Source organism: Aulonocara stuartgranti (assembly GCF_965226115.1).
Source record: "Aulonocara stuartgranti genome assembly, chromosome: 7".
In the NCBI taxonomy this organism is placed as follows: Eukaryota; Metazoa; Chordata; class Actinopteri; order Cichliformes; family Cichlidae; genus Aulonocara; species Aulonocara stuartgranti.
In genome coordinates, this window is record NC_138945.1 from 5,927,196 (window position 1) to 5,942,530 (window position 15,335).

The 15,335-nt window shown below is 39.7% G+C and overlaps 1 protein-coding gene across 3 annotated transcripts in view; it reads left to right on the plus strand.

Moving 5' to 3' along the window:
• mical2b (microtubule associated monooxygenase, calponin and LIM domain containing 2b) overlaps positions 1–15,178 on the plus strand; it is a 61,588-nt gene extending 46,410 nt beyond the window's left edge. For all 3 annotated transcript variants that reach the window (XM_082540088.1, XM_082540089.1, XM_082540090.1), the window contains 12 exons: positions 2,486–2,638; positions 4,286–4,339; positions 6,604–6,725; positions 6,866–7,090; positions 7,272–7,447; positions 7,562–7,929; positions 8,832–8,905; positions 9,027–9,116; positions 11,959–12,052; positions 12,542–12,650; positions 12,724–12,797; positions 12,878–15,178. In XM_082540088.1, coding sequence (XP_082396214.1) covers positions 2,486–2,638; positions 4,286–4,339; positions 6,604–6,725; positions 6,866–7,090; positions 7,272–7,447; positions 7,562–7,929; positions 8,832–8,905; positions 9,027–9,116; positions 11,959–12,052; positions 12,542–12,650; positions 12,724–12,797; positions 12,878–13,098 — 1,760 coding nt within the window. In that variant the 3' untranslated portion in view covers positions 13,099–15,178. The remainder of the gene's footprint in view (positions 1–2,485; positions 2,639–4,285; positions 4,340–6,603; positions 6,726–6,865; positions 7,091–7,271; positions 7,448–7,561; positions 7,930–8,831; positions 8,906–9,026; positions 9,117–11,958; positions 12,053–12,541; positions 12,651–12,723; positions 12,798–12,877) is intronic.
• The last annotated feature ends 157 nt before the right edge of the window (positions 15,179–15,335 follow it).

The window sequence follows — 15,335 nt, forward strand, 5'->3', positions numbered from 1 at the left end:
AGACGTTTGATCATCTTGCATATTTTAGTGTCCAGAACTAGCAGGCTGTGCAGTGCCACCCTCTGCTTGTGAACTCTGGTTTTAAAAAGGTGCTAAAAATGTTCAGTTTGAGGCTTTACAAAATGCTTTCATCATTTATATACAGTCTATGGATCTAGGGATGGCGCTATTGGTTTGACGTCAGCTGACCAACAACATTTGTAGGGATTCTCTTCACAGAGCCTACAGATGAAATAAGCTAACTTAATGTAGCCTTCTATTGACCAATATAAATATAAGAGTTAAACCAGTGGTGGATTTTTGTGTCCGATGTTTGGTCCCCATTAAATGTGCTGGGCCATTGTTCAACTTTCTACCACTGTACTTCACAAATGAGGCAGAAATTGAACTGAAACATGGCAATTGACTCTCTGCTCAGCCGTGGTGCTACATGTGCTGCACAAAGTGTTGAGAGAAATTTCAAACGGTGCAGAGAGAGCAGATCACTGTGTGATGATACCAAAGCTCATATGATAATGCAACACAACAGACACCAGTACTGGTGGAGCTTCAGGATTAATGGCTGATATTGGCCGACTGTATCAGTTTGACACAGGCTCCTACCTGCTCTTTGAAGTATTTAAACTTTGGATACATAGAAATATCTAATTTAACCTTTTTATTTTTTAGTGGTTTAATTGGATTTGTTCATATAAAGGGACATATAAAGGTTAATGTTGCAGGTCCACTATTTTTAAAAACCTTGGATTAAACTTCATAATCTTATGGTTAACGGATGCATATGTAGCACCTTTTTTTAGCCAGTTTGCACAGGCTAACCCTCGTAATGCTCATGTTGTGCTCTGCTTGTCCCTCACTCCTCTAACACCAAGCACCGACGTGAATGCCCCTGGATTGATTTGTTCTCTAACACAGCAGCAGCCTCCCTTCTTCTTCTTAGGCCCGTTCGACGGTAACACGTGTCCACATGTCTGTGGTCTGTCTGTGGTTCCCTCTGTTTCAGAAGGAAGCCTCCCCCCCTCAGAGCCCCTCTCCAGGTCCCTCTCATGTACCTCCTAGTCTTTGCTCAGGAGTGAAGCAGCCCAGTAGCAGCTTTTTGGTTTTTTTGCACACTGCCACAGACCTTCTTGTGGCTACTGTCTGTGTTACGCAGTTATGTTATCTCAACGCAGCCTTCCAGCCTTATTTTTTCCACATTGAGAATTCCTGTAAAAATGCTAATTTATGATATTTATAAGCTGTAAATATATTTCAAAATAAATCAGTTTGATTGCATAAATTACTCGCGTCATCATTTGTTGTTACAGTTGAACAGGGGTTGTCTCATAATTGAGCAGTTAAATTAAAAACAAACAACTTCTTTTATAGGAAACCTTTTTTTCTTTTATGCTAACATCACCCACACAAATCATGTTCACGATCACAGCTTTTGTTAACCATTAACTTGAGCTTTTTGAGAAGGTGACAAAAAATGCTGGCTATTAATAACAATAATAACTGTAAAGGCAAACAAGGAAGAACAAGGTTCATGCAAAAGCTTGCATATAATTGGAAAAAGCTCAAGACCTAAACAGAATTGAAGTGAATCTTCTGTTAGCTTTCTCATGGGTTCTGCTAGCGGGTCTTCTCTGTCCTTTCCTTCAAATTTGACATCTCTGAATCCTAGCTTTAAAGGTTTTTTTTTGTTTTTTGTTTTTTAAATTATTATTATTATTGTTTCACTTTCACTTGATCCCAAACCTTTCAAGTAAATTTTTTGAGCCAAACCAAAAATGGATAACTGGTGCCATCAGTGTTAAAAATAAGAAAAATACCTAGGGGCCCATTTATACCTGTGGTTATACCGACATCTTTTCATTTCTTTGCTGTTACCAAGTGGAATCCCCTTCTGTACAATGTTGACTTCGTTACTCTGTGAGTACTCATGAATATGTGACTGTGTATTTTATCTATGCCTGTATGGAAATGAAGATTTTCTGTGAAGTTGCAGTTCAGTCAGACCACTCACCTTTACCTTTTACTTCTTACAGCAGCACTGTGTAGTTAGTCGTTCAAGCTTCGAGCTCAACAGTCCATGTAGATATTTTGCATGTAGAAATTGGGGAGAGATGGGAAAATGCAGCTTAAACAAACCAGTCGTGTGCGCGTGAAGCAGCACATTTCTGGTTGTCTGACTGAACTCGTCTCACTCTGTGTGTTTAAACAGCTTCTGTGTCCCTAAGAAGCCAAAATATGCTTCAGATTAAATTCTTGAATTTAAGAATAGTTCTGTTTAATTTTGCAATGCTTAATTAGCGCCTAGCATCTTTACTTTGAGATGCAGGACTAGTAGTTCAGTTCTTGTAACTGTCAACTTTTTTGTGCTGAAGTTCTTAAGTCTGTTCTTAAGATCACAGGCATGAAACGCGCTGTTTAATAACATTGCACCGCTGATTAGTTTAACACGAACTTGAATGTAATGGCTGCATACTGTTGTTACTTGCAGACGAGGCCTCCAGTTCACTCTCTGAACCGCTTGATAAAAAAGTTCCCGACGATGTGGATGTGGCAGTGGAAGCTCACGATGCTTCCTGTTTAGTAAAATCCAAAACGCAAGATACCGCCGCAGCAAAAGGTCAAAGCCAGGACTCTTCCAAAGGTCAGTGCGATTTTCTTTTTTTTGAAGAAATGAGGATGGTAGGCTGGAGGAAAAACAACGATTTCCAGTTGCTCGGATGGCTTTTTAAATCCCCAAAGTTTATGTTTGTTGTTTCATTCATAGCATGATATTCCCTGAGGGAGAATCTCAAACTGGCTGAACTCTAACTCGTGACTTTACTTTGTTTGTGTTGGAGACCCTCCTCCGGTTATGTGTGGGAGACAGGGGTGTGACTGATTTTATAGTTTTTGTCCCACACCACTGTAACAGTCTGTCCACATCAGGGGTGGAAAAGTACAGACATACTGTGAGTAGAAGTGTGTTGAAAAATACTCCAGTAAAAGTTAAAGCACTGGTTCAACTTTGTTGCTCAAGTAAAAGTGAAAAAGGACACAGGAACTGGACTTTCTGCTTTTTTAATATAATACAATATAATATTATTACGTGAGTGCAGACACTCTTTGTGGATTTACACAACTGAATTCAACCAGATGTAAGCAGATGTTTCAGTTCTGTTCCATTTTATTGTCTTTACACCAGACGTTAAGTTGTTATAACGACTGAGTTCAGTGAATGAATCCAAGCATCATCAACTTAAATGTAAATGAATCTGTGCTACACTTGATGTAACCCAACACTCTGACCTTACCAGTCCAACACAGGGCTTTACTGCGAACTCACCACAGTCCTGCAAACTAAGCTGTTTACCTGCACAAAACTTCCCAGAACTTTCATGCGACGTTTGAATAACATAACGTTGGTGTGCTTAGTTTGTTTCGCAGGACATTTCACAATATGAAAAAACATAATTTATCTATACAGATCCAACACGTGATTAAAAAGGATGACATTGTGTGCAATCTTTAAATGTGCAGCTCATCAAGTGTCACTGAGCAATCTGTACCTTTTGAAATATAACCTCTCTTCTCTGGTCTACATAGATTTCTCCACATGAACATTGCAAACTCTTAAAGCTGAGGTTCTTAGTATTCGCAGAGTATCTCCTCTTATCCAGTAAGAGATTCTAAAGCAGAATACAGAACATCTCAATTTTGCTATTCTTCCCTATTTAAATAGGACAAGTAACACCTGCAACATGAGATGTGCTTGAGATATCACTCAAATCCATTTATTACCACTTCTAATGGATATTTTTCCACCTGTTTAAGAAGCTCTTTGTTAAAATAAAGAAAGGAAGCAAAATGTGTTTCCTTTACAGCAAACCAAAGGCTTGCAGGAATGCATGAAAAAGCTCTTCCCAGCTTTTTAGAAGCACGTTGCTAGCTTCAAATTTAAAATATCACATATTTTACAAATGGTATGTCATATATTACCTTTGTGCTATTTTCTGTGAAATACGCCTTTAAATTAGTTTCACATTATTGCATTCTGTTTGGATTTACATTTCACACCATATTCCAACTTTTTCAAAAATGTCGCACATTATTATTAAAATGTTCTTTTTCTTACCTGGTGAGATGAGCTTTTTCATGTGACCCACACCTGATCTGTTCCACACCAAATTCTTACCTGACAGCATTCCCCACATTCACTTAATCAGCCTTCATTTCATTTTTTCTGTGTTTAATTCATTTCTGCTTAATGTTAACCTTTGCAACTTATAGAAATTCTTCCCTTGTTTTGCAGATCACTGTAACCCCAAACACAAACACAACAGATGGAAGCGGAAGATTCGAGCAAGTGAGTAGCTCAGATTTTCACTCCGGTCTTGCCTCTGCCATCATCATCAATCTTCCTGTTGTTGTCGTCATCGTTTCAATGAGAACCGAAAACTTGTTTCTTGTCTGACAGCTATTAATAGTTTGGTTGTGAGACTTTACTTAGTTGTTTTTACAGTGCAGGCTGTTACTGATAAAACATTTCACTCTACAATATCTGTGCACAAATAATGTGATGTGACAAACCAGATGTCAGTGGGGAAAGTGCCCAATTACAGTTACTGTAGGCTTGTGGTTTTTATGTAGTTGATAAACTGTCATCCAATGTATTCAACACTAGAGGTCACTGTTTCCCAACTTTGTAGTGTTCTGGGCTGTTTGTTGTTTTCTGCAGAGTGATTTGATTCCTGTGACGTGATGGACAGACAGTATTCCTCCTCCTAACTGCAGCCATGACTGACAAATCCTCAGAAAACAAAAAGTTTTCCTTCTTTATGTGTCAGGTTGATAATTTTGTTTTGTGGTTATGGCTGCTTACAGTTCATACATATATTTTTAGCATTATTCAATCTGCCACCTGTTTCAAGGTGGTTTGGCTCACACTGCTTTTGAAGACTACACACCTACACTTGTACTCATTAATCTGTCGTTAGTTAGCGAACCCTAAGATACAGGTTTCTAAAAATAACTTGCAGCAGGTATTTTCATTTGTCACATTTACGAAAAGGTCTTAACAGAAACAAGGGGCTTACTTTGTGTTAAATCTCTTAAATCAATCTTTCAATTGAATTGTGATATCTTAGCATACTTTTGTCAGACACTGGACTTTTAAAATTTAAAACTAACTCGTTTGAAATGATTTACTGACTGGCTGTGAGTTGGACAAAGCTAAATATTACTCTATTCCATTCAATTCAATTTTAATAATATATAGCACCAAATCACAACAGCAGTCATCTAAGGTGCTTTATATTGTAAGGTAAAGACCACAACAATCAGATGACCCCCTATGAGCAAGCCCTTGGCGACAGTGGGGGAAAAAAAACCTCTTTTAACAGGAAGAAACCTCTGGCAGAACCAGGCTCAGGGAGGGACGGCCATCTGGCACAACCGGTTGTGGCTGAGCGAGGGAGGCAAGATAAAAGACACTGTGGAAGAGAGCCAGAGATTAATAATAACTAATGATTAAATGTAGAGTGGCATGTAAACACATAGGGAGTGAAGAAGAAACACTCAGTGCATCATGGAAGTCCCCCAGCAGCCCATAACTAAGGGAGGATTCAGAGTCACCTGGTCCAGCTCTAACTATATGCTTTATCAAAAAAGAAAGATTAAAGGCTAATCTTACAAGTAGAGAGGGTGTTTGTCTCCCCAATCCAAACTGGGAGCTGGTTTCACAGAAGAGGGGCCTGAAAGCTGAAGGTTCTGCCTCCCATTCTACTTTTAAAAATTTAGGAACCGCAAGTAAGCCAACAGTCTTATCACCCCAATAGAGCAGTCTGAGAGCAAAGTGCTCTATTGGGGTGATATGAGGTCTTTAAGATAAGTTGGGGTCTGATTATTCAAGATCTTTTCCAAGGATTGTCATTAGAAAAGATACTGAACCCCAAACTGCCCCTCGTGTGCCCTTCAGTGTGTGAGCGACTAGGATTAAAGCGTTGTGTAAATGCAGGTCAATTTATCATATTGTACTGACTGCACAGATTGAAAGAAAATTGCGCTTTGAACCAAGTTTTTGCTGCATGACTGAAGTGGTACCAGCCACTCTTTAAGAGGTGTGCTGTATTAAGTGCACAGTGGAAATCTTTGCAGTGGAATCCCATAGGATGCACATACGTTTGCATACATTTCAGATAAGAAAGCCAAAACATCAGCCATTTTGGATTAGCACACTACCTCGGATCTGCTTATTGTGGATGCTAACAGTGGCTTTATTTCAGAGCTGCCACCTGGTGCACTTCTTCCCTTTAATTCTGGATATTGTAAAGTTGGTGTTAAAATTCATACAACTTGCATTAAGCTGTAAGAACCCTGTTGAATTGTGTCAGTCACTTCAGTGGCATCATTCACATTTTAAAGATGTAAGAAGTAATGTGAAGCTGAAGTTTTGATGTCTGATGTGTTTCACATTTTCCATTTGCATGCTGAACCTAAAAGAAAAAAGACAGTGTTTCGTGCCTGTATTATATTCAGGTAAATTAATAGTTGCTGGGTAACAGAAAAATGGTTGCAGTATTTGCATATTTTTTTGTTGTAAAATGTTCCCTGTTGTGTCTCTTTATGTAGCCTTCCCTCTGCTTTTCATCAAGCGCTATCCCAAAAGCTCACAGCTGGACAAAGACGGACCTGATACCGTCCCTGAAGCCGACTCTGACTATGAGGAGATCACTTCAGCAGAAAAACAACCTGTATGTTATGACTAATTTACATTCACTGGATACAGAACGGTCTTGTTTTTAAGGAATATAACTAAGAGCAAGGGTGTCTGTGTAATTCATTGACGTTGCACAGTGTGAACAAAAAAGACTATTTTCTGCTCTTCTTTCAGCACTCGGACAGCAGTTCCAAAACCTCAGTGGATACCCTGAATCCTCCAGAGGTAAATGAGACGAGTGAGGAGCGCTCGGCCGTCTGCAGAACATCTACGCCAAGGAAACGCTTGGCCTTGTCCTTTTCTGCCAAAGAGAAGCTTCTGAACTGGGACGTGGAGGTCAACCCAGAGGGAACTCCCGTTAGCACAACCACCGAAAACGCACCACAACATAAGGACCAGGTGGAGATTTGATCTGTTTATTAACCTGAGAGAAGATGAGCCTGGATATGAAAGATAGTTTTCTCATCTTTTCCTTCTATGCTATGTAGAATGGCTCACGGACAGTGATGTGAGAGATATAAGAGGAATTAATCCTACATTATATTGAATACATTTATCCTCTCCTCTCATGTTTTATCAGGTACAGGCAGAGGCACAACTAGATGAGCCTCGGAGAAACTCGATCCAGAGCGGGGAGGCTTCCCCGAGCCAAACTTCAGCTTCATCCCCCTCAGCCTTCCAGGCTATAGCCAACGCCTTCAGGAGGACATTTAGCGGGACCAATCAACTCAGCAGCTCCAACACTGCAGTCATAATGTATAAAATACTTGGCTCATAGTTTGCTGTTATATAAACCAAGCTGTCTTCTCTACTGCTCTCTATGGGCTTCAAATCAGATTAAATTCTGATACTTTTCCTCTGCTTTAACAGGAGACCTAAACACGACGGTCCCCGCAAACGGCGACCCATGTCCGAGGGAGCCTTTAGCTTTAGCTCACGCTTCAGTGCCATAGCGCCAGAGTCATCCCGAGAGGACCAGGCCAGCATGCGTGAAGCTCATTGGGCAGATCCATGGGGGGCGGGGCAGGACCTGCCTTCCCTGTTGCAGCAGGTGTCCTTAAAGGGCCGTAAAGACTCTGGAGAGGTGTTCGCTGATGACATTGGCCCATTTGCACGCAAAAGGGTCAACTTGTTCTCTTCCTTGAGGCTGAGGAAGAGGGAATTGTCTGGGAGTGAAGGGAAAGACCAGGAGGTTCAAAAGGAAATCACAAACATCCTCTCTAACCTCAGAAACAAAGGTTAGTGTAGGGACTCCGAAGCTTGTTTGTAACAGTGCTTTAAATCCTCTGGATTTTTTTGCCTTTAGCTTGATCCAATTTACAAGTTCCGCACTTTAACTCAGGTCAGTGGGCAGCTGCAACTGCAATAATGTCTGATGATCAGAGAAGTGAACTAAACAAAACCCTCCAGACAGAATCAAAGGACCTTGTTTTACTAAACGTGTGTTTTTGAGGTTTAAAGGGGATCTATTCTCCTCATTTTTAGGTCTCTGATTTCTCTACTGGGTGTAATAAAAGTAGTTTTGCATGATTTGCACACCCTAGCCCTTAGTGTAGCCCATCTGGTCATCCACTGTGTGAAACAAGCCTTTAGCACCTTTTCCTTTAATACCACCCTCCATTTAGGCTAGCTTTCTTGTAATTGGCTGCCCCTCATAGACAGAAGGCTCAAACAGCGGGCGGGTGGGGTTTACTGCCCACACTCAGAGCTGTGTGCCTGAGATGACCACGTTAAGCTCCTCTGCTCTGTGTTGTACAGCTCCAGCAATAGAGAAAGCCATCTGAAATTGAGGGTTTAGAGCAATCTCAAGCCTCCTTATTTAAAAGTCTTGCCATGTTTAATTTCAGTATCCACTGCTGAAAAGAAGGAAGAGGTTTTTGGCCCCCTTTATTGCTTATTTGCTTCATGCTTGTGTGGTTTCCATACTTTTTGGAGCCAATTTTTTGTGTTTTGGAGTGCAGGCTTCTGAACACCTAGAAGAATTTTTCATCCATGGGATTATCATAGTAAAATTTCATGCTGACTTTTAAAGTTTATCTGTATAATCCAAAAAGGCTCTTTTTTTTTCCTCTTGCAAATCTAAAATGCTAAGAGTTTCTAATTATCCTCACTTTTTAACTTTTCACTCTTACATATCCAGCATCCAGTCAGCAGAATTTGGAGGAGCCCTCCTCAAGTGATGATGAAAATGAAAACCTGGTATCCAGTCAGAAGGTTTGTACATTCCTGTTGAGTGAGACACGGCACATTCCAGTTATTCCCGCGTGTACTGGGTTTGTTTTTTGGTTTTTTCCATGTGTACATTTTGTGAAATGTTCCACGCTTCCTGTCCCAGCTGCATTCAGAGAAACTGAGGAGGAAGCAGGAAAAGACAGTGGCCCAACAGGCTAAACGAGAACAGCTAAAGAGGCTTCACAGAGCTCAGGTATCGTAATTTCCTTTTAAATTCAGTCTGTGGTTAATAGAGAGATTTGTGCTGGAAAGCTGTGCATTGGTCTGACCTGACAAAAATGTAAAAACCCCTGACTGAAGAGCTTTTTGCTACCAGTCATAGTTATACATTTTACATTTACCTGATGCTTTTACAGTACAAAGGTTTGCTGCTCGCTCAAAAAGATCCACGATGTTTTTATCTGAGAGTATGCCCACACTGATGACACTGAATATCTAGCAGTTATGACTTTAACAGAGAGGTGTTATTATGTTTCAACTTTCTGCTGTAGTCAAAAGTTAATTTATGTCTATGAGCACATTTATATCTTTAGTGCTGTGCAAAAATGTTGAGCCACCCCTCGTTTCTTATTAATTTTATAATAAGTAGGTGCATTGATTTTATTTAAACATGTGAAAACATACAAAGAAATATAAAGTCTAAAACGGATTCTGTGCAGTTCTTTTGAGCTTGATAATCAATATTTGGTATGACTGCCTGTATCATCAACACAGTCTTAAATCTCTTTGGCAGCTTTTTCTATAGTCTTCATTGTATAGTCCCAGTCCCAATTTCTGTCCAGAGGATTCAGACCTCACCGTTAGAACTGCTTGAATAGTTCAGTTCATTTTTATTTCAAACGTGTACATTCACCATCATTTTGTGATATCATTCCATTCTTTTGTTTGAAAAGGAGTAAACAGAAGTATACACTTATTAGTCCCTACCCCCACAAATTTTTCATCTCATTCATTTAGTTTTCTTTTAGTCTTAAATCAAACAAACAATGAAACAAAAGAAAAACAAAACACAAATCATCACAATATAGTTTCTTTCATATAATAAAAGACAGAATATGTAAATTAGCAGATTCACAATAAACCAAAACATCACTTCAGTTACTGTCCTGGGTCAACCCCGTTTTCTTCATTCTTATATTTGTTTAAAATGAGGTTTTTTTTATATTTTATTTTAAACTGGTTTATGTTGTTACTTTCTTCACTATTGAGATAGACATACTTTTTAAAGTTGTTCTAGCACTTTGTATTTTTAAATTCCATTTCCTCCCCCCTCGTCTTTCTATAAACAATTTACGCATTTCTTTTGGAAGCATTTTGTTTCTTGCTTTATATATTATTTGTGCTGTTTTAAACTTCACCAAGTCCTGAAATTCTATGGCTTGCATTTTGATAAAGAGTGCATTTGTATGGTCCCTGTACCCTGCATTATTTATTAATCTAATGACTCTTTTCTGCGTTATGGTTATTGGTTGTGTATTACTTTTGTATGTGTTTTCCCCAGACCTCTACACAATAGCTCATATATGGTAGTAGTAAAGCACAGTATAATATGTGCAGTGCTTTCTGATCCAAGATTTGCTTTGTTTTCCCCAGGACGGCAATACCCCGTGCCAGTTTCCCCCTAACATAAGTAATATGTTAGGTTCTGATAGTGTTGAGATCCGGGCTGTGGGGAGGCCCATCCATGACTCGTGGTGTTCTGTTGTATGTTCTTCTGTCCCAACATGCTTTGACTGCTTTGCCAGTGTGTTTGGGACCATTGTCATGCTGAAACCCAAAGCTGTTGCTAATCAGATGTTTTCAGATGGCATTGCACGGTGGATCAAAATTTGATGGCACTTTTCTGCATTCACAATCCAATCAGTTGTGACAAAATCCCCATCAATCCAACCATGAGAAGAAATAATTAGAGCTCGCATTCAACCAGTTTTCAGGTGGTTGGGTGTGGTATTTATTAGGATTTTCTCATTTCACATATGACACCAGCTGGTTCTTGGCCATAAAGAATGAAAAGGAATAAAACAGGGCAGGCTATGGAAAAATGCTTTGACTAGTAACAAATGGAGCCGCTCTAAAGGAATTTAATAATGATGCTATTTGAGTATTTATATATATGCATCTGATTATATAAAAGGACTCAGGCATGAACAAATTGGGGGGAAAAAAATCAATATAACATATGTTAATAAGGTAGTGGGCCACCATGTGACACCAAACGTCAATGTTTGCTGGCAGTGATTCTTCACGTCTCCTGAGCTCTACCACACGGATGCGCTTTTCTAGAAAAGCGCTACATAAATGCAATCCATTATTATTATTATTATTATTATTATTATTATTATTATTATTATTATTATAGTGGGGAAGACTGCTGTCTAACACGTCCCCCCAAACATCATTTCCATTCTCCATCAAACCTTTCAGGGAGTCTGTTTGCCCTATGGATGAGGGCATCATCACCCGGGAAAAGGCTACTCCCACCGTGACGGAAATGTTTCATCAAAGGATAAAAATGACCAGCTTAATGTTTATTTGCAGTGACCTTTCACAAACAGAACCACTCTTCACTGTAAGAGTCGGTGCTTCAGGTTTTTCCTTCAGTTTGTTATCCTTGTTTATTTCCCAAAGAATGTCACAATATTCCTTTCCCTGCAGACGGTCCCTGCTGATATCAGTCTCTGAGATTTCTTCGAAAACCCCATTACAAGGATGGCAAATGGAACATTGTTTGTAGTGCTCACAGAATTGAAAAATTGCATTAAAAAAAAAAAAAAAAAAAAAAAGAACGGCAGTGTTTTCTATAAAAGAAATGGGGCCTTTAAACTTGTTCATTACAAGTTCTCAGAATTACCCAGAATAACAAGGACACTTCAGAGAAAGAAGGGCTCATTTTATTTGTGAACACCACAAATCAATTTAGATCCTTTGTATGGAGGAGAAAGCAGAAATTTCAAAGAACGATTTCTCCGTTGATTAATCTCCTTTGATCACATCTAACTACATGTGTCATACGGCGACGTTGTTGCGTTGCACAGGTGATCCAGAGACAGTTGGAGGAAGTCGGAGAAAAGCAGAGGGACCTGGAGGAGAGAGGAGTGGCCATAGAAAAGATCATAAGAGGAGAAACAGGTACATTCAGACCAGTGCCTTACAAACCTGTGAGTCTCAGCATTGCGTAGCTGCTTTTATTTGACAGAAGTCTGTACCATAACACCTTGATTCACTCTACTCTACAGCTCAATGGAATTCCACAGTGAAAGCTTCATTCTTTTTTTTCCTTCTCGTTCTGTTTAATTGCACTGCCCATACTTCTCAGACCATTTAGAGAAAAGCACTGCCTTGTAATCCTGGTCTGGTTAAAAGCCTCTACATACGGTTAATGGCTGTGCTCACAATAGACACTAGGGACTTTATTGTTGCTTCATCTTTCTACAATACAAGCTTCTGTTTGTGTTCCTGTGAATAGTATATGACCCTGTGACATGATGTGTATGTCATTGAAGTTCTTGCAGTGGTTTTTAAATAATTGATATAAATTCTGAAATGTCTTTCTTCTTTTTTGATCCCTATCAAACCTCTTTTTTCCTCCCTACATCGTTCCCTCTTTCCCTTTTACAGAATCTCCTCAGACGGACGACAGTGACGAGGCCCAGCTCTATCAGTCCTGGTTTAAGCTCGTCCTAGAGAAGAACAGATTGGCACGCTATGAGTCTGAACTCATGATCTTGTAAGCGAATGCATTATGAAAGCAATTCCCTTTTCTCACATGTAGAGGTCTCACTATTTTCTCCTGTGTTCAGCGCTCAGGAGCTGGAGCTGGAGGACACACAGAGTCGGCTGCAGCAGGATCTGCGACGCAAAATGGCAGTAGAGGGTACGGCCTTGAGCACACAGCGCTGCAGTCTGATATAATATAGCTTGCTCTTATTTCTGTCTTCCTCCTACTCTTTTTAGATACAAAGAAGAGTGCCTCAGAGCTGCAGGAGGAACAGGTGATCCTCGCAGAGATCATGAGAACAGTGGAGAAACGAGACATGTTGGTCTCTATTCTGGAGGAGCAGAGGCTCAAGGAGAGGGCTGAGGACAGGGACCTCGAGAGCCTTGTGCTCTCCAAGGGCTATGAGTTCCACTGGGCCCGCATGGATGATAGCTGGGGCCAAGAGAAGCAGGAGTGATGGCTGAAAATCGAGGATCTCACTCTGAAGAGGACAGATTAGAAGGAAAACAGGTTCCCACAATAGTTTGCTTTTGGCTTGTTTTTTTGCAAAGCTACAAGTCTGAAAAATGTTGAAGGAATCTTGAAACACTGACGAAGATTGTAAGACTTGATCGTGTTAGAAAGAAATTGACCCTTAGATAATGGCTTCCCGTATAGCCACGAGGGTTAATAACTTTTCTGCCAACTTTTCTCAACACTCAGAAGTGTAACTGCAATGTCCCATGCTGATACTGACCTGAAACTTGATGTATGATATGCTTAACCACCTCTGATAATGTGAGCCACTGCCTTGAATGCCTGCACTCATCACAAACCAAACTGCCTTATTTGTGGCTGCTAGCCATAAGAGTGGACTTGTTGTGACAGACTGGTTATTACTGTAACACTGTATCTTCACTGGATAGCACGTGGAAGGAGTCAAAGGTTTTTCTGGAGACTCTTGCACAGCGTGAGTTGTTATAAAACCAGAAAAATGCTTTAAGTATTTCACTATGAGTCACTTTATGTGCAGCCTTGTTTGTGACTGTAAACTCTTGTGCATATTTTAAATTTATTCACTTTTCTTTGGATCAAATAAAATATATTTATGTATGCTCAGGCACTAATTAACACCAGAGAAATGGAATCTGCCATGGAGCTGCTGCACAGACTGAAACCACAGATATCTAGGGGAGCCGTTCCATTCCTATTTGTCTCATTGTACAGTTGGCTGGAGCTCAGCTAAAAAAGCAGCAAACAGCAGTAGCAAGACAGTCCACAGTGAATGGTAAAAGCATAGACTGTATATAAAAATGGATGGGCCGCTTACTCCTCGTGTTGAATTCTCAAAATCAGCATTTTGGTACCACTGTGTAAATTTTTGGAACCAAAATGATCGTGATCTTGTTTGGAGTGGGAATTCATTAGCCTAATATTGTCAGACTTGAAGCTAATTAGTGCTAAGTAACAGACAAATACAACGGTTGAATTTCACTCACCAAAACTAAAGCACCAACTTCTTGGACAGACTACACCACCCTGTAAGCAAGGCACCGACAGCACAAACACTGTGGAGGTCCAGTTCCGAGACTTAAACTAAAGAAGGTAAAGCCCAGCAAACACAGATGGGCGGCAGCTTCCTGTGTTGGGACACCTGGCAATGCAAGCAGCTGCAACCTTCTCTAGTATTAAATTAAAGAAACTTCTATGAAGACCAAAACAGGAGGCTGTAACCGGATATTTTTGTTTAGTTTTTTTATTGCTGTAAAAATGTACATTTTAACATGGGATTCACTTTCTGTGTGTTTAAGAATCAAATGGTTATCGTGGTTGAGGAAGACGACTGGTATCAGAAAACTGCTGCTAGAAACTGCTGCTGTTGCTCGCTTCATCTGTGAAATTCAAATGTCAGTGCTGGAATGTTGTTTGTTGTCCCCAAGTGTTACACAGAGGTAATTTATTACAATTTGAAAGCAGGACTATTCTAAAAATTTACTCACTTCTTGATCCCCTTTATCACAAGCATAAAGAAAATGTCAAGAGGAAAAATCTTCACTCCACAAAATTTAATTTTTGGTCTAAAGTTTCACTCATTCTGGACTATCTTTGAACCGCCGTGTAGGAAAACTGGAAGTCCACAGAGTGGGAGTTCTCATGTACTTTTGTTGAAACTTGCAGATATCTCTGGCCTTGCTCCAGTAAGGCATACCACTAGCTGTGACATCCTGAAAGCAGCGTGCCCAAAGTGGATTCATCATTTTGTTAACTACTGTGAATCTGTCTGCAATTCACTGTAAAGGGCTGTGAGTCAAAATGCCATCAAATTGTCATCTCATGAAAAGATGAATGTGTTTACATGAGTTTTAATGCTGATGCAAACTGCCATACTATTCTCTCGGTCCTCGGGCGTTAAATGTTATTTTGTTTATAATACAAATGAATGCAAATTAAATATCTGTAAGTTTGGTTTTCTTTAGCAAAAAACTTTCATGTTTTATTTTAATGCTGCTTTGAGTGTTTTTAAATGAAATTATCTTAAATAAAAATGAATTTTTGGATTTTTGGTACTGTTTTATTCTGTCTTCCTCTGTTGATTATAAAAGCAACCTATTTCTTACTGCTTAACAACATAAAGACATATAAACAGTCTTAAAAAGCTGTTGGGCCTCAGTTTTCTTTGGCATTGATGCTACAACTTTCTGGAATGCTGTTGTG